This window comes from Cherax quadricarinatus, chromosome 48 (assembly GCF_038502225.1).
Source record: "Cherax quadricarinatus isolate ZL_2023a chromosome 48, ASM3850222v1, whole genome shotgun sequence".
Classification (NCBI taxonomy): domain Eukaryota; kingdom Metazoa; phylum Arthropoda; class Malacostraca; order Decapoda; family Parastacidae; genus Cherax; species Cherax quadricarinatus.
In genome coordinates this window covers 7,063,940-7,083,490 of record NC_091339.1, presented here as the reverse complement: position 1 = coordinate 7,083,490, position 19,551 = coordinate 7,063,940, and the positions used below count along the sequence as shown (strand labels likewise).

Sequence of the window (19,551 nt, the reverse complement as noted above, 5' to 3'; positions counted from 1 at the left end):
AGAATGAAGACACACAAGAGGATGATGAGCACCACTGGTGCAAGTGTTGAAGCATACAGATATGCATGCCATTGGACCCAGCTGCAGACAGACAAGTGGAAAGTGCTGACTCAAGTTCGTGAAGTGAGAAGGGCACATCTAAAGGTGTTGACTCTTTCGCAGATTCGGAGGAAAGAAACAAAGGGAAAAGTTGGAGCCCTCAAGATATACAATCAAGATGATGTCCAATTTCAACAGTCTGCAACACTGATGCTAAACAACCATAAGAGTAGGGTTTGGAGAGTATTTGCCACTCAACTTCTGAACCTTTTTCCAAACTGTATTCACAGAAGTGGAGCTAATAACTCCTTCTCCTATATATATTACTATATTTAAAAGGAGAAACTTCCATTTTTTGGGCCACCCTGGCTTGGTGGGATATGGTTGGTTTGTTGAAAGAAGAAAATTCACAGTAGTGGTGGAAATGACAGTAGAAACATAAATCAGCCAAGAAGTACATCTTGCTTCTCGAATTACACAGTGAGCAAATGCCCTTCCCATAAAAAATCCAGGAACGAATCAGTGGTTCCACTATAATGGTAGCAGCCGCACACAGCATGTTTCAACTGCACTGCATGAGCATACAAAAGCAGGATACCAGGGTTCACAATTTAGAGAATCTCTACCCAGGGTTTGGGGGATTGCAGTCAAAGCTGCAGTCAGAACAGAGGAGGTAACAGTTGTAACACCCTACTGGAAGAGGATGAAAAAGGTGGAATATAAAGAAAAGAAGTATGGAGTGAATAAAGCATCCAGTCCACCCACTTAAACTGCCAATGGAAGCCACAAGGGGGATCAGGTGTATGAATGGAGAACAGGGAAATGATCATTGTTGTAGAGATCAGATACCACAGATGAAGGAAAAGTCAAGTGTTATAGAAGAGCACAAAGTAAGAGCTATACAAGAAAGAGTACAAATGCAAGGATAAAAATGTAGAGGTGCTGGTATGTAAAACATGGAGTGAGAGAGAAGTAAGAAAAGCCTCCAATTGGTCTTCAAGAGTCACAATGAGACTCTCCACAGGAAATGATGAACATCAAATTCACCCAAAAAAATGAGTGGAGGTGGTAAGGCGAAATATAAAACATGAAATCAGGGATAGATAATGGTCATGAAGGAGAAAAATACAATGAGCATACCATGTACCACTTACCCAAATAGACATGTGCCACAGTATAATGAGGCAGAGTATGATTGAAAAGTTGAGAGCAAAGTATATAAATGTGCAAAAGTGCACTCACATTAAATTCCTCATTGGAAAAAGGATCGAGTGATTGCAATATAGCATAGCCAAAGATAGGAAGGCCAACAGTGGAGCCTAATGTTGGTTCTTCTAAACTGACACATAAGAGAAAATTGGAAGGAAGGAGAGGACTGGGGCTGGGGGGGAATATTAGATTTGATCTGAGGGAGACAAGAAGCCTAATTCCTCAGATTGAGAGCCTCTTCCCCCCAACAATGGAATCCACTTGAAGTGGAGCAGACTGAGAAAATCTACAGAGAGAGCCATCCAAATTACAAGCCTTTCTTAACATTTATTTTAAATTTATGGCATGCATTATTCAGGCTTTTTTCATGCAGTATTCTTTGCTACAATTTCTCAATCCCATTAAGACAATCTCATACAGTCTAACTGCACTCTAACTGACATTCTACTATAACCCATTCATCACAATGCAAATTAGTGTTAATATTGTGCATAAAATTTAAAGTTTGTTTATTAAATGAGTGATATTTGGTGTATAGTGTGCAACCTACTACCACAGACTGACCAACTAGTTCCTTATTCCTAACAAAGCAGCGGAACTCATGTGCCGGATTGATCTCCATCCAGCCACGTAGGACCAAGCAGTAGTCAATATTTGTGTCTGCCACATTTACATCATCACAGTCCTGAAATATTATCAACCATTATACAAGTTAGCAATAAATGTAAAGTTGCAATACTGTTAACAATACATGACCATAAGGTATTTGTCCTGAAATATGCTCAGAATTTTTTTTTCTTATAGTAGACCATCGTTTAACACGGTTTTGCTTGGCATGTTTTGGTTATAGCACTACTGAAGAATTCTGGCATATTTTTGTATAACACTTCGTAAAATTAACACGGTTCAGTTTGCAGGAGGGAAAAAAATTTCGAGCGTGCATCGCCCACGGGATACACTCTGCTTGGCTGTGGGTTAGACCACTGAGTCAACGGGGGAGACCTACTGCCATCCCCTGCCACCCCCACCACCACTCCCACCACCCTTGTCCCAGCAGGTTCATACACGTGTAGGAATATCCTCTGCTAGGAGCTAGCTGTGTTTATTTTTGTTTGTGGATTGAGTTTAGATCTTTTAATTACCATATCTCAAATCTGTCAAGTGTTGCTGAAAGTGGAAAAAAAAAGGTTTAAGAGTTTAAGTCTAGGAGTTACGAAAAAAATCGAGTTATTAGACAAGCTTAAGAGTGGCTCATGTGTGGTGGATACAGTGATGGCCTATGGCCTTAATGAAGCATCAATTCGTACAATACTAAGAACGAGGTGAATTTATGAACTTGTGTAATGAATAACCCAAGATGTTATCTCATGAAAAGAATGACACACAGATCACAACAAGTAAATAAAACTGAAAACTTGCTGATTGAGTGGCTTGAACAAAAGACAAAGAAAGGTGCACCACTTAATTTCATCTTAATTGGGGAAAAGGCCTTACAGTTGTTTAAAGCAGTGTGTGATAAGGAAGGCCTGAAAAAGAGTGAATGTTTAGCACAGGCTGGTTCCACAACTTTAAGTTGCATAATAAGTTACATAATATTAAGTTTTCTGGTGAAAGTGCTTCAGCTGATCATACAGCAGCAAGTAATTTCCCTGTTGAATTGCAGAAAATTATTTCTGAGGGTGGCTATGAGCCACATCAAGTGTTTAATGCTGACGAGACAAGTGTTTCTTGGAAGAAAATGCCAACACAAACTTATATCAGTCAGCAAGAGAAAAGTGCACCGGGCTTCAAGACAGCAAATGATTGCTTCACCTTGCTCCTTTGCAGTAATGCATCAGGTGATTTCAAGTGTAAGCCCATGATTACTTACCGCTCTAAGAATCCTCGTACTTTGAAAGGTGTAAATAAAAATACCTTACCAATAATTTGGAGGTCAAACCAGTCAGCATGGATGACAGAGGAAATATTTATTGACTGGTTTAAGCATCACTTCATTCCTGAAGTCAAGTTTTACCTGCACAGCAAGAACCTTGCATTCAAGGCTCTCTTCATTCTTGATAATTCCCATACTCATCCACAAGGTTTGCTGGATGTGACCCCCACATGCAAAAGTTGTATTTTTACCTCCAAATACAACATTTCTAATACTATCACTGGATCGGGGAGTTATTAAGTCATTCAAGTGTAACTACATTAAAAAAGTTATGAAAAAACTAGTTGCATCAATGGACTCTGACTCCAATCTGGCAGTACCAAACTTCTGGAAGAAATTTACCATTGCAGATGCCATCAGCTATGCTAGAATTGCATGGAATGAAGTGCTCCAATCAACATTAAATGCAGACTGGGGAAAGTTATGGCCTTCTGTAGTTAATTCTTTCGTTGGTTTTTCCTTGCTTGAGAGTCAGATTCAGGAAATTGTTCAACTGGCAAGGAGATAACCAGGTGATGGTTTTGTAGATATGAATCAAGATGTGAATGAGCTCTTTGTCGACGACGACGACGACGATGAAGGAGTCCAGAGGAAATGTTGGCAAAGCTCGATGCACAGATACAAAGGAGGCACATTACAGAAGATGAAGAAGAGCCTGAAGAAAAACAGTTAACATTGCAACACTTGTGTGAGAAGTTCCATATTATTGGTAAAGTTGCAGACTTTTTCACTGAGGAGGACCCTGACAAATCTAGAAGCAGTGCTTTGAAACAGGGTCTAGACCAGCTGATGATGCCTTACTGTCAGCTGTAAAAGAGCTCAGAGATCCATTACAGAATTTGTGCACACTCCAATACAACCATCAACTTTAGTACCAGAACCTTTACCATCCACTTTTGCCGACAACCAACAACCATCCCCCTCAGCCCAGTAGGGCCACACCATGCATATCCACTCTCTTCACAATCATCCGCAAACACCATTACCCACAATTTAAGGTAAGAAATACTATTATTTCTATTGCATTTGTAGTCTTAAGCAGTAATATATCACGACAATGAATTACAATTACAAATTCACTTTTATTTTTGTAAGACCCGTTGCTTTAAAAAAAAAAAAAAAGTTGTTTGGATTTTGGGGGGCTCCCAGGAACATAACCCTATTTTTCCCATAAGTTCTTCGGTTTGTGTAAAATGGCTTTTAACTAACACGGCATTTTCAGGAACGTAACTACCGTGTTAAACAACGGTATACTGTACATTAACCCTACAACTAAGAGCTATTAACCTACCTCACCTCATTTCAAAGCTCATCCCTCTCTAAGGATGCAACCCACAACAGTCAACTAACACCCAGGTACCTATTTACTCTTATGTGAATAGGGGCAGCAGGTGTAACAAAACATGCCAAATGTTTTCACTCATGGCAGGGATCAAACCATGGACCCTCAGTATGAACTAAGTGTGCTACCAACTTGCCACTGGACACCTACCGTAGGAGATATTTACAAATGGGAGGCACTACCATCCTGCTAAACGAGTGTGAAACGGAAGCCTGTAGTTGTTTTACACGATGGTAGGATTGCCAGTGTCTTTTTTCTGTCTCATAAACACGCAAGATTTCAGTTACGTCTTGCTACTTCTACTTACACTTAGGTCACATTACACATGCATGTACAGTGGACCCCCAGTTATCCTAATTAATCCGTTCCAGAGAGTGTGACTAAAGGTGAATTTGATGATATCTGAATTCATTTTCCCCATAAGAAATAATGTAAATCCAATTAATCCGTCCCAGACACCCAAAAGTATTAACAAAAATTATTTTTTTTTATAGATTAAATATAGATTTACATACAGAGAAGAATGAGAAATCGAGTATAAAACAATATCACACTTACCTTTATTGAAGACTCTTGTTGGTGTATGAAAGATGGGAAGAGGGGAGAGGGTTATGGTGATGTTCCTCTACAAATGTTTGCACCTCACTCCACTTTGCACAAATGTCCTTAATCTTTGAAGAAGGCACCTTCTTCCCTCTCTCTTTCTTCTCCTCTGAAGCAATTTTCTCAGCTGGTGTACATAAGAACATAAGACAGCAGGAACAGTGCAGCAGGCCTGTTGGCCTACACTGGGCAGGTCCTTCACAAACCATCCCACTAACAGAATCATATTTGCCCAACCAATTTTCAATGTTCCCCAAGCAATAAGCTTTCACAATTCTATTCACTCATGCTAAAGTCCCACTCAAATCAAATTGTGTGTGTGGGGAAGTACCCTGTCTGGTGTGAGGGGGAAGTACCCTGGTTGGTGTGTTCTTTCTTGAATTCTATCGTGTTTATTGCCTTCTTTACCAAAAGGCTGGCACTAGGAGCTTTCTTTTGGCCCATGGTGGCTTATTTAGCAGTTGCAAGCACTAAAATGAATGGGATATTACAAAATGTATCATATAAATGCGTGGGATCATGCTTACTGGCTGATAAACAATGGCACACTGACTGTAAATGGTGTGTCAGGCTGCTCGGATGCGTTCAGGACAAATGACTATTACAGAGCTAGACGATCACCGAGCCAATATTTTGACGAAAAAAACAATATTACCGAATATTTTGAAATCCGATGACCACGATATCTGAGAGTTCACTGTACAAGCATATATATATATATGTACAAACCCCTCTAGGTTTTCTTTTAGTAACCCCTTCTCCTGTATACGTTTCTAAATTTTAAAAGAGAAACTTTCGTTTTTCTTTTTATGTCACACTGCTTCAGTGGGATACGGCCGGTTCATTGAAAAAAAAATAATTACAAATGCCAAATGACTATCTTGTGTCTGTGTATCTGATTTAACATAATAACCAGTGTGTGGTAAACATTTCCATAAAAAAGATACATGTTCATAATAATTAAATTAACACAGTCCTTTGGACTGTAAAATGCAGAATGGAAAATGCTATCTACTGAAAGTTGAATAGTCCCACTTCTTATTTCATCTGCTATGTTTCATTTGTTACAAAGCTAATGGCTCATTGCTATACAACTCATTAATATGCAAATGGGCATTATCTTCCAAACTTAAATACAGTACAATAACTAATTTGGAGAAATTACATTTCTTTCTCAAAAACAAACACTGAAGCCTCACACCTTGAATGGTGCTGTTAAGTCATGAGTGACAAAGTTGCTGCTCTTGAGGAGAAGGTAAACATCACCTGGTGTGCAGCATCTTAGAGAATTATTGAGAGCAATCCATGAAGCATCCTGCAATACATAATATGAAATAAAAACACTGCATTAACAGCCTAAACCTGAAAACATAGACTATGTGTCAAAAATTATTGATTTTCCAAGTATATATGTTGAAGGATAAGCTATGGCAGGAAAAGAGGGACTACAAATGTATAAATTCAAGGATTATGTGGAGTAAAATAAAGATTGGATGTGAAAAGTGGGTTACAGTAAGCATGTATGCACCTGGAGAAGAGAGAAGTGTAGAGGAGAGAGAGAGAGATTCTGGGAAATGTTGAGTGAATGCATGGGGAGTTTTGAATCAAGTGTGAGAGTAATGGTGGTTGGGGATTTCAATGCTAAAGCAGGTAAAAATTTTATGGAGGGAGTAGTAGGTAAATTTTGGGTGCCAGGGGTAAATGTAAATGGGGAGCCTTTAATTGAGCTATGTGTAGAAAGAAATTTGGTAATAAGTAATACATATTTTATGAAAAAGAGGATAAATAAATATACAAGGTATGATGTAGCACGTAATGAAAGTAGTTTGTTAGATTATGTTTTGGTGGATAAAAGGTTGATGGGTAGGCTCCAGGATGTACATGTTTATAGAGGGGCAACTGATATATCGGATCATTATTTAGTTGTAGCTACAGTTAGAGTAAGAGGTAGATGGGAAAAGAGGAAGGTGGCAACAACAAGAGGGAGGTGAAAGTGTATAAACTAAGGGAGGAGGAAGTTCGGGCGAGATATAAGCGACTATTGGGAGAAAGGTGGACTAGTGCAAAGATGAGTAGTGGGGGGGTTGAAGAGGGTTGGAATAGTTTTAAAAATGCAGTATTAGAATGTGGGGCAGAAGTTTGTGGTTATAGGAGGGTGGGGGCAGGAGGAAAGAGGAGTGATTGGTGGAATGATGAAGTAAAGGGTGTGATAAAAGAGAAAAAGGTAGCTTATGAGAGGTTTTTACAAAGCAGAAGTGTTATAAGAAGAGCAGAGTATATGGAGAGTAAAAGAAAGGTGAAGAGAGTGGTGAGAGAGTGCAAAAGGAGAGCAGATGAAAGAGTGGGAGAGGCACTGTCAAGAAATTCTAATGAAAATAAGAAAAAATTTTGGAGTGAGTTAAACAAGTTAAGAAAGCCTAGAGAAAGTATGGATTTGTCAGTTAAAAACAGAGTAGGGGAGTTAGCAGATGGGGAGAGGGAGGTATTTGGTAGATGGCGAGAATATTTTGAGGAACTTTTAAATGTTGAGGAAGAAAGGGAGGCGGTAATTTCATGCACTGGCCAGGGAGGTATACCATCTTTTAGGAGTGAAGAAGAGCAGAATGTAAGTGTGGGGGAGGTACATGAGGCATTATGTAGAATGAAAGGGGGTAAAGCAGCTGGAACTGATGGGATCATGACAGAAATGTTAAAAGCAGGGGGGGATATAGTGTTGGAGTGGTTGGTACTTTTGTTTAATAAATGTATGAAAGAGGGGAAGGTACCTAGGCATATGATAGAGTGGATAGAGGAGCAATGTGGCAGATGTTGCAAGTATATGGAATAGGTGGTAAGTTACTAAATGCTGTAAAGAGCTTTTATGAGGATAGTGAGGCTCAGGTTAGGGTGTGTAGAAGAGAGGGAGAATACTTCCCAGTAAAAGTAGGTCTTAGACAGGGATGTGTAATGTCACCATGGTTGTTTAATATATTTATAGATGGGGTTGTAAAAGAAGTAAATGCTAGGGTGTTCGGGAGAGGGGTGGGATTAAATTATGGGGAATCAAATTCAAAATGAGAATTGACAGTTACTTTTTGCTGATGATACTGTGCTTATGGGAGATTCTAAAGAAAAATTGCAAAGGTTAGTGGATGAGTTTGAGAATGTGTGTAAAGGTAGAAAGTTGAAAGTGAACATAGAAAAGAGTAAGGTGATGAGGGTATCAAATGATTTAGATAAAGAAAAATTGGATATCAAATTGGGGAGGAGGAGTATGGAAGAAGTGAATGTTTTCAGATACTTGGGAGTTGACGTGTCGGCGGATGGATTTATGAAGGATGAGGTTAATCATAGAATTGATGAGGGAAAAAAGGTGAGTGGTGCGTTGAGGTATATGTGGAGTCAAAAAACGTTTACTATGGAGGCAAAGAAGGGAATGTATGAAAGTATAGTAGCACCAACCCTCTTATATGGATGTGAAGCTTGGGTGGTAAATGCAGCAGTGAGGAGACGGTTGAACGGAGTGGAGATGTCCTGTCTAAGGGCAATGTGTGGTGCAAATATTATGCAGAAAATTCGGAGTGTGGAAATTAGGAGAAGGTGTGGAGTTAATAAAAGCATTAGTCAGAGGGCAGAAGAGGGGTTGTTGTGGTGGTTTGGTCATTTAGAGAGAATGGATCGAAGTAGAATGACATGGAAAGCATATAAATCTATAGGGGAAGGAAGGAGGGGTAGGGGTCGTCCTCGAAAGGGTTGGAAAGAGGGGGTAAAGGAGGTTTCGTGGGCGAGGGGCTTGGACTTCCAGCAAGCGTGCATGAGCATGTTAGATAGGAGTGAATGGAGACAAATGATACTTGGGACCTGACGATCTGTTGGAGTGTGAGCAGGGTAATATTTAGTGAAGGGATTCAGGGAAACCGGTTATTTTCATATAGTCGGACTTGAGTCCTGGAAATGGGAAGTACAATGCCTGCACTTTAAAGGAGGGGTTTGGGATATTGGCAGTTTGGAGGGATATGTTGTGTATCTTTATACGTATATGCTTCTAAACTGTTGTATTCTGAGCACCTCTGCAAAAGCAGTGATAATGTGTGAGTGTGGTGAAAGTGTTGAATGATGATGAAAGTGTTTTCTTTTTGGGGATTTTCTTTCTTTTTTTGGGTCACCCTGCCTCGGTGGGAGACGGCCGACTTGTCGAAAAAAAAAAAAAAATCTGGAGGGAGTTACAAGGGCCAATGCCTCATCATTATCACAGTTTTTGTTGTACATATAATCTTTTTGGGTCACCCTGCCTTGATGGGAACCGGAAAACGTGTTAAAAAAAATAATCAATAAGAAATCTACATTAGCTAATTTTAAGGAAAGGGAGAGAGAGAGAAAGATTGGAGAAATGAAGAAATGAGGGATAGTTGCAGAGTAGGGAGAAGTGGTATCTACAGTAAACCTTGATTTAACTGACCCCCCATTTAACCCTTCCACTGTCTGTGCAGTAATTCACTCTAATGAGGACCATAGAGCACTTCAGGATGATTTGAATAGACTGATGCAATGGTCGGAGAAATGACAGATGCAGTTTAATATAGACAAATGCAAAGTTCTAAATGTTGGACAGGAAAATAACCATGCCACATATAAACTAAATAATGTAGATCTTAATAATACTGATTGCGAAAAGGACTAAGGAGTTCTGGTAAGCAGTAATCTAAAACCAAAGCAACAGTGCATTAGTGTTTGCAATAAAGCTAACAGAATTCTTGGCTTCATATCTAGAAGCATAAATAACAGAAGTCCTCAGGTTGTTCTTCAACTCTATATAACCTTGGTTAGGCCTCATTTGGATCATGCTGCGCAGTTCTGGTCACCGTATTATAGAATGGAAATAAATGCACTGGAAAACGTAGAGGAGGATGACAATGATGATCCCATGTATCAGGAATCTTCCCTATGAGGATAGACTGAGGGCCCTGAATCTGCACTCTCTCGAAAGGCAGAGAATTAGGGGGGATATGATCGAGGTGTATAAATGGAAAACAGGAATAAATAAAGGGTATTTAAATAATGTGCTGAAAATTTCCCACCAAGACAGGACTCGCAGCAATTTTTTTTTTTATTTTATTTTATTTTATTTATAAATTTAGCATACATACAGAGGTACAAAAAAATACAGGTAAGAGCAGCATTCCAAAGCCACTTATATGCATAGCATTACAGGCTGGCTTAAAATTAACTTAAGATTAACTAAGCAATGATGAAATCAGTGATAAGACATTATTGTAAACAGATAACTATAAAATACAAATGAGTACATATTACAAAGACAGGTCATGTGGTTGCATGCATTGCTGTTCATTCAGGTAGTGTATTTAAAAAAAAATAACAAAGTTAGGTTTAACATTTGTGTGATATAATTGTGAGTAACATTTAGGATATACAATTTATATGGTTCAGTTATTCAGTATTTATTTGGTTTTGAGTGAGTAAGTGAACTTTGAGAAGAGACTTGAATTTATAAACAGGTAGTGTTTCTTTTATATTTACAGGTAATGAATTCCAGATTTTAGGGCCTTTTATGTGCATTGAGTTTTTGCATAGCGTGAGATGGACACGAGGAACATCAAAGAGTGATCTGTGCCTTGTGTTATGGTCATGTGTTCTGTTGAGGTTGGCAAGGAGATGTTTGAAGGGAGGGTTAATATCAGAGTTAAGTGTTCTATGTATGTAATAAGTGCAATAATAAGTATGGATGTTTTGTATGGTGAGTAGGTTGAGTGTTTTGAATATTGGTGGAGTGTGCTGCCTGTAGTGAGAATTTGTTATCATTCTAACTGCAGCCTTTTGTTGGGTAATTAGTGGTCTGAGATGGTTAGTTGTTGTTGAGCCCCATGCACAAATTCCATAGGTGAGATAGGGGTAAATAAGAGAGTGATAAAGGGCCAGGAGGGCTGACTGTGGAACATAGTACCGTATCTTCGATAGTATGCCTACAGTCTTGGAAATTTTCTTAGAAATTTGTTGTATATGTGTATGAAATTTGAGTCTATTATCGAGGTGGATTCCTAAGAATTTTCCCTCTGTTAGCTTTGTGATAGGTGATTCGTTTATCGTTATGTTAAGAGGTACATCTGTAGCTCTGCTACCAAACTGAATGAAGTAGGTTTTGTCAATGTTTAGTGTAAGTTTGTTAGTCCTCATCCAGGTAGATATTTTCTGTAATTCGGTGTTTACAGTATTGGCTAGCGTGACTGGGCTCGGGTGAGAGAAGACGTATGTGGTGTCATCTGCAAAAAGTGTGGGTTTGAGTAATTGCGAAGCATTTGGTAGGTCATTTATGTATAGGAGAAAGAGAAGAGGGCCAAGGACACTTCCCTGTGGGACACCAACTGTAATTGGTTGTGCGGAAGAGCTTGCCCCATTTGCGTACACATATTGGCTTCTGTTGCTGAGGTAAGACTTGAGGTAGTTGAGGGAGTGCCCTCTAATACCATAGTGTGACGATTTTATGTGGAGCAAGTCATGGTCAACTGTATCAAAAGCTTTACGTTAAGTCATTGAAGATCCCCAGTGGGACTTCTTTTTTCTCTATTGCAGTGTATATATTTTCAAGCATGTGTATAATAGCATCATTAGTATTTTTATTAGGCCTGAATCCAAATTGGCAGGGATTGAGAATGTTATGGGAGATGAGGTAGGAGTAGATTCGTTTATGAATTCAATGGCTTAAAGTTGGAAAAATTCAGATTCAGGAAGGATATAGGAAAGCACTGGTTTGGTAATAGAGTTGTGGATGAGTGGAACAAACTCCCGAATACAGTTATTGAAGCTAAAACGTCGTGTAGCTTTAAAAATAGGTTAGATAAATACATGAGTGGGTGTGGGTGGGTGTGAGTTGGATCTGACTAGCTTGTGCTACTAGGTCTGATGCGGTGCTCCTTAAGTGGAAGTGACCTGATTAGGTGGGTCATTGGGCTAATCTAGGGGGGGGAGGGGGCATGGATCTGCTTTGCATGGGTCAGTAGGCCTGCTGCAGTGTTCCTTCTTTCTTATCTTCTTATGTAACACTAAGTCATGAGCTCAGTTCACTCAGATAAGCTGTGCGAAGTAAATTTGGGCCTAGATATGAGAGAATGGATCTATGCAGTAAATGTGCACCATACAAAAAAATCCTGCAGCACACAATGCATGAGAAAAAACTGCAACACTGTTTTTGGTTTAAAACAGTGACTTTGCGGTGTATTTTCACATGGTTTTTATGGTTGTGTTCTTGGTTTCTAGGTTTCATTTCACAGAATGGAAGATATATTACAGAAGTAGAGATGATTTTGATTGGTTTCTTAACTGAAAATAGCTTGAAATTGAGCTCAAAGTAGAGATGTTCGATTTTTACCGATATTCAAGAGTAAAGAAGTCACATCACTCAAATCAAATCAAAGTTTATTCTCTTAACCCTAAATTATAACAAATTGTGGAGTAAGTTGACTAAATACTAAGTGACTAAATACTAAGTGACAAATACTAGTTTGTGAGTTTAGCAATGTGAATGCTTTTGTTTTGGCACAATACAGTTTCTATATTGGAGTATCACAGGCAAACTTATGACTAGTTTGGAATCATTATTTTAAGATTAGGATACGTATTTCTGTGCTTCAAATGGGTGAGTGAGTGAGTGAAAATGTGGACCACCAGGTTGTTTTTATGTAGTTAGTTGATGGGGTGTATCAGGGAGATAAGATGTTTTCTAACAGTAGTTTTGAAGGTGATGAATGTGTCTGCTGTTCTAGAGTTTTCAGGTAGAGTGTTCCAGATTTTAGGGCCTTTGACATACATTGAGTTTTTGTAAAGGTTTAGTCGGACATGGGGAATGTCGAAGAGATGTTTGTGTCTGGTATTATACCTGTGGGTCCTGTCATAACTATCAAGAAAGCATTTTAGGTCAAGGTTAATATTGGAATTTAAGGCCCTGTATATGTAGATTGCACAGTAGTAAGTGTGGATGTTCTTAACAGGGAGTAAGTTTAGATCTATGAAGAGTGGGGGGGGGGGGATGTTGCCAGGGATGGGAATTAGTGATTATTCATATTGCAGCTTTTTGTTGAGTTATTATTGGCTTTAGGTGTATTTCTGCAGTTGATCCCCAAGCACAAATTGCATATTATTATTATTATTATAATCAAGGGGGGAAGCGCTAAACCCGGAGGATTATACAGCGCCTGGGGGGGGGGGGATGTGGAAGGCATTCAGGCTTAATTCAGGGAACTGGAGCACGGATCCAATTCCCTAAATCAAGAGCCCCTCACCAACATCAAGGAACCTTCCTTGAGGGGACAAATTGCATAGGTGAGGTATGGATAAATGAGTGAATGGTATAGTGTGAGAAGGGTATTTTGCGGCACGTAGTATCATATCTTGGAGAGGATCCCAACTGCTTTGGATACTTTTTTTGATATGTGTTGGATATGGGTGCTGAAATTCAGGTTGTTGTTGAGGTATAGGCCTAGAAATTTGCCCTCATTATGTTTGGCAATTAGAATGCTGTCGATCTTAATGTTAAGTTGCGCAGCACCTGTTCTGCTACCAAACATAATATAGTAGGTTTTGTCAGTGTTAAGTGTAAGTTTATTGGTTGTCATCCAAGTTGATATTTTGAGCAGCTCCTCATTAACAATGCTGTTGAGGGTGGCAAAATTAGGGTGAGAGATGACATAAGTTGTGTCGTCAGCAAAGAGAATGGGTTTCAGGTGTTGGGATACGTTTGGAAGATCATTGATGTAAATGAGGAAGAGCAGGGGTCCAAGGACACTTCCCTGCAGAACTCCAGTATCAAGTGGCCGTGTTGATGATGCTGTGTCTTCAATGGTGACATATTGATACCTATTAGTAAGGTAGGATTTGAAATATGCAAGCGCATGGCCTCTTATACCATAATGGTCAAGTTTGTGGAGTAGGATGCCATGGTCTACTGTGTCAAAAGCTTTTCTTAGGTCAACAAAAATTCCTAGCGGATATTCCAATAAACGTCCAACTGGTGGGTCTAATATGTGTTCATGAATGCGCTGATATTATTTATACAATTACTACAATATTGCATAACAGTAAATCTATTATTTTGTATGAATAAAAACTCTTTGTGTGAATAAAAAATAAAAACAGAATTCGTTTGTAAAGTCTACAAATGTAACTAATGAACAGAGGGAATGTTATTTTAGTGTCAGGAATGCCTGCATTGTTTATTCTGGACCTTATTTTGGAACTGGAATATTTTGAAATTTGTGTGAAACTGGCCAGATTACTTTATTGTGTGGTTGAAATAGTTGACTGGGCAGTTTCTTGTGCTCGGTCGATAAAAATGAAAAACATATTAGTGAAGTAGCTAAGAATTTGATCTTCTGGAACAATGCACTTGGCCTAAAATAGGACTCAAAGTGGGCAAAATCACAGATGCATAAATACTGCTGATGCAGCAAAATTTCCAAAAGCATAATTTCATCAATTTTCCATCAAATTTTGTACTTTTTGTTTTATTGCCTTCAGAAAAAGATTCTCTACCATTTAACCCCTTAACTGTCCAAACGTAGAGCTACGTTCTTACCGCTAGAGCTCCAAACGTAGATCAACATTTTATTTTTCCTGCCTCTAAATTTGGCACGATTGGCCCGAGATGCCTGTGTATGCAGTATTATTAAACTCTGGGACCACTTAGTACCTTGTGGGAGCACCAGTTCAATTGAGCGCCAACTAAAGTAAACAGTGTGGCAAACACCAGGGATTCACTGATGTCAAGTCGTATTAACACTCCCCTTTTAAGAGGAAAGTGATGTTGATCCTGAGTTTAGTGACTCTGAGATGGTTGTGGCCACAAGTGGTCATAGAAATCTCAAAAACCTTGATAATAACCCATGTGCAATATTTGTGCAACATCCTTTTAATTTTGATACCACTGGTAGTGTCATCCTGTCAGAATTTCCTATAACCTATGCCATAAGTAAAGAGAGAGAATTCTGGAACATGTGTAATGTGCATTCGGCAGGTCGGCTGGCTGGGTGGCTGGTTGGCCAGCTGGGTGGCTGGCTGGGTGGGTGGCTGGCTGCTGGGTGGGTGGCTGGCTGCTGGGTGGGTGGGTGCTTGGCTGATTGACTTTGGCTGCCTCTATCTCTGTCTCTGTCTATATCTCTGTCTATCTCTATCTCTGTCTCACAGGTACACATAAATACAATTATTCATAGTGTAGATTACCTAGGATAACCCCAAAAAATCCATACAAAGTGCTATACTGTGCTTATAGATATAAGGCATAAGAAGCATGACTGGCAAGTAATGTGCATTTTCACTTGTTCAGGAATCAGACATGATGACTCTACATCATATGTAATACCTGCTGGTTCATGAGCGGCTCTCTCTCTCTCTCTCTCTCTGAGACTGAGAGACAAGCAGACAGAGAGACAGGAAGACAGACAGAAAGATAAGCAGAGACAGAGCTAGACAGACAGGCAGGCAGGCAGACAGACACATAGGCAGAGAGACATGTTTATGTGTAACAGTGAAAACAAATAAATCCAACGCAGTGCACAACCATCAAATATCACTCCACTGCTGCACTGTCAGCAGTGGGGTGACACATTCACCTGTCTTACACAGTGCTTCAAGGAGTTTCAAATATACTCCAGCATGTCTAAAACATTGCTGGGGCCTATAAATACTCTGTACTGTATATATTTCTAGATAATAGTACGTGAGCAAGGCAGGTGAAAATGTTCACCTGTCAGTGTGTTTGTGACTATCTGAGTACTATTTCAGTACCTAATATTAGTGTCGGAACAAATATTGGCTATGAAATCACAAGAACTACTACGAATTGTAATTATCAGAACACAAAATTCATATAAATTAAAAAAAAAAGAGAAAAAAGGAATATCGCCAACACTTCTACAAGCGGCAGGACTCCATGTTGCCGCCACGAGAGCATCCAACGCCAACTTCGCGGCCTAATATCTCAGCAAGTACTGACCTTAAAATTTTTCTTGGGTCTTATTACACACAGAAAATTGCCCTCTTTAAAAAAAAAAAAAAAAAAAAAAAAAAAAAAATCAAAATATTTGGAGCACTGGACAAGAGAACATATAGTATCTACATTTGGACAGTTAAGGGGTTAATAAGAAAAAATAACAAAAAAAAAAAAATTTGAAAATTCTTGGATGCTGTGGATAAGTTTCAGATTGGGGGTCTAGACAATGAAAGGGTTGGAGAGTTTAGAAACTACAGTGGACCCTCAACCAGCAATATTAATCCGTTCCTGAGAGCTCATCGTTAATCGAAATAATCGTTAGTCAAGTTAATTTTCCCCATAAGAAATAATGGAAATCAAATTAATCCGTGCAAGACACCCAAAAGTATTGAAAAAAAAAATTTTACCACATGAAATATTAATTTTAATGCACACAAACTGAAGAAGATATGCACAGTTACATGACACTTACCTTTATTGAAGACCTGGTGATGATTGATGGGATGAGAGGAGGGGAGACCGTTGATCTTCTTAGTGTTTAGAAGGGGAATCCCCTTCCATTAGCACTTGAGGTAGCAAGTCTTTTTCTGGGGTTACTTCCCTTGTTCTTTTAATGCCACTAGGACCAGCTTCAGAGTCACTGTACTTCTGTCGCACAACATATCTGTCCATAGATACCTGTACGTCTCGTTCCTTTATGACTTTCCTAAAGTGGTTCACAACATTGTCAGTGTACAGGTTGCCAACACGGCTTGCAGTAGCTGTGTGAGGGTAATTTTCATCAAAAAAGGTTTGCACTTCAGGCCACTTTGCACACATTTCCTTAATCTTAGAAGAAGGCAACTTCTTCAATTTCTCTATCCCCTCCTCCAAAGCAGTTTCCTCAGGTCTGCCCTCTTGCTGTTGAAGATGATCTAGCAGCTCATCAGTGGTTAGTTCTTCATTGTCCTCCTCCACCAGCTCTTCCACATCCTCCCCACTAACCTCCAACCCCAAGGACTTCCCCAATGCCACAATGGATTCCTCAACTGGCACAGGATTCTCAGGGTTAGCCTCAAACCCTTCACAATCCCTTTTGTCTACACATTCTGGCCACAGTTTTTTCCAAGCAGAGTTCAAGGTCCTCTTAGTCACTTCCTCCCAAGCCTTACCTATAATGTTTACACAATTGAGGATGGTAAAATGATCTTTCCAAAACTCTCTTAGAGTCAGTTGAGTTTCTGAGGTCACTACAAAGCACCTTTCAAACAAAGCTTTTCTGTACAGTTTCTTGAAGTTGGAAATGACCTGCTGATCCATGGGCTGCAGGAGAGGAGTGGTATTAGGAGGCAAAAACTTCACCTTAATGAAGCTCATGTCCCTAGAAAGTCGCTCTGCCAAGTCTGAAGGATGACCAGGAGCACTGTCTAATACCAGGAGGCACTTAAGGTCTAATTTCTTTTCAATTAGGTAATTTTTCACATTGGGGGCAAATGCATGGTGTAACCAGTCATAGAAAAAGACCCTAGTGACCCATGCCTTACTGTTTGCCCTCCACAGCACACACAAATTAGCCTTGACGACATTGTTTTTCCTGAACACTCTGGGAGTTTCAGAGTGATACACCAATAAAGGCTTCACTTTGCAATCACCACTAGCATTGGCACACAACAGAGTAAGCCTGTCTTTCATAGGCTTATGTCCTGGGAGTGCCTTTTCCTCCTGAGTAATGTACGTCCTGCTTGGCATTTTCTTCCAAAACAGGCCTGTTTCATCACAATTAAACACTTGTTCAGGTTTCAGTCCTTCACTGTCTATGTACTCCTTGAATTCCTGCACATATTTTTCAGCCGATTTGTGGTCCGAACTGGCAGCCTCACCATGCCTTATCACACTATGAATGCCACTACACTTCTTAAATATCTCAAACCAACCTTTGCTGGCCTTAAATTCACTCACATCACTAGTTGCTGGCATTTTTTTAATTAAATCGTCATGCAACTTCCTAGCCTTTTCACATGTGATCGCTTGAGAGATGCTATCTCCTGCTATCTGTTTCTCGTTTATCCACACCAATAAGAGTCTCTCAACATCTTCTACCACTTGCGATCTCAGTTTCGAAAACATAGTTGCACCTTTGGCAAGAACAGCTTCCTTGATTGCCGTTTTCTTGCCCACAATAGTAGCGATGGTTGATTGGGGTTTATTATACAACCTGACCAGCTCAGAGACACGCACTCCACTTTCATACTTAGCAATGATCTCTTTCTTCATCTCCATAATAATTCTCACCCTTTTTGCTGTAGGGTTGGCACTAGAAGCTTTCTTGGGGCTCATGGTGACTTATTTTGCAGGTGCAATCACTACAAAGGCTGTGATAATATGAAATGTTCCAGTTGTATGTTTGGAAGCAACCGCGGTGGCTGGCTTGTAAACACTGGCACCCACGGGGCAAGTGAGGTGCGCTCAGGCCAAAGTGGATGCGTCTCGTACGGAATGAATAGCACTGGTCAGGTTTTTAAGCACAAGTCAAGGCAAAATTTTTGCGTTAAAATGTATCGCTAGTCAGATTTATCGTTAATCGATGCCATCGCTGGTTGAGGGTCCACTGTACATATAAAAAAAATGGCCAGACAGAATAGAAAAATTCTGAAGATTCCAGATTTTGTCCACAGCAAAACAAAAATGTTCAGTAGACCTAGTAATATAGCCTCATTTTTTCTCTACTTTAGTCATTAACCCCTTCAGGGTCCAAGGCCAAAATCTGAAGTGGTGCTCCAGTGTCCAAGAAATTTTGAAAAAAAAAAAAAATTATTTTTTCTTACAGAATTAAAGAGCATATTTTTGTGAAGGCAATAAGACAAAAAAAACTAATTTTCTGATCAGTACTTACCGAGTACAGTGCCAAGAAGTTTGCCCAAATTGATGTGGTGGCGGCAACATCGACGAATTCCACATACGCACATTACATTATTTAGTGGTTTTTATAGTTTTTCTTTTCTTTTCCAATTTTTTTCTTTTCCTACTAACATTTGGGGCCTGAGAGACCAATACTGCATATAATGTATATATATAAACTCACTGTATTGAACACAATAACCGCACTAAAGTTATTATCATATTATTGTTTACCACTGTTGTTTATTACAATAAACATGCACAAATCTTGTATAATACTAATGTTCTATCATATATTTACATATTTACAATCACTGGACATGGTTTTAGAACTGCTGGAGCTTGTGGAACTCCTTGAAACAAGGCACCATGCACAGAGGCACCTTACATTCCTCACACATAAACCGAGTGTCTTTGCGTCTTTGTTGCCATCGTTTTGTTTGTGCACAGATGATGCATCTCTTCTGAGCAAATTTCTTCTGAGTTGAAGGAAGCTGTATTATGAAATGATCACCTTCCCTCCTCAAACGCTTGGGTACATCCTGAGTAATTCGAGGACCTTGTTGTATA

The 19,551-nt window shown here is 39.4% G+C and overlaps 1 protein-coding gene across 1 annotated transcript in view; it reads right to left on the bottom strand.

The window, feature by feature from the left end:
- Positions 1-19,551, bottom strand: part of LOC128696029 (translation initiation factor eIF2 assembly protein) — a gene marked incomplete at its 3' end in the record, with an annotated part of 122,687 nt that overhangs the window by 45,830 nt on the left and 57,306 nt on the right. Inside the window, 2 exon segments of the mRNA XM_070094850.1 lie at positions 1,813-1,933; positions 6,328-6,441. Of these exon segments, the coding sequence (XP_069950951.1) occupies positions 1,813-1,933; positions 6,328-6,441 (235 nt within the window).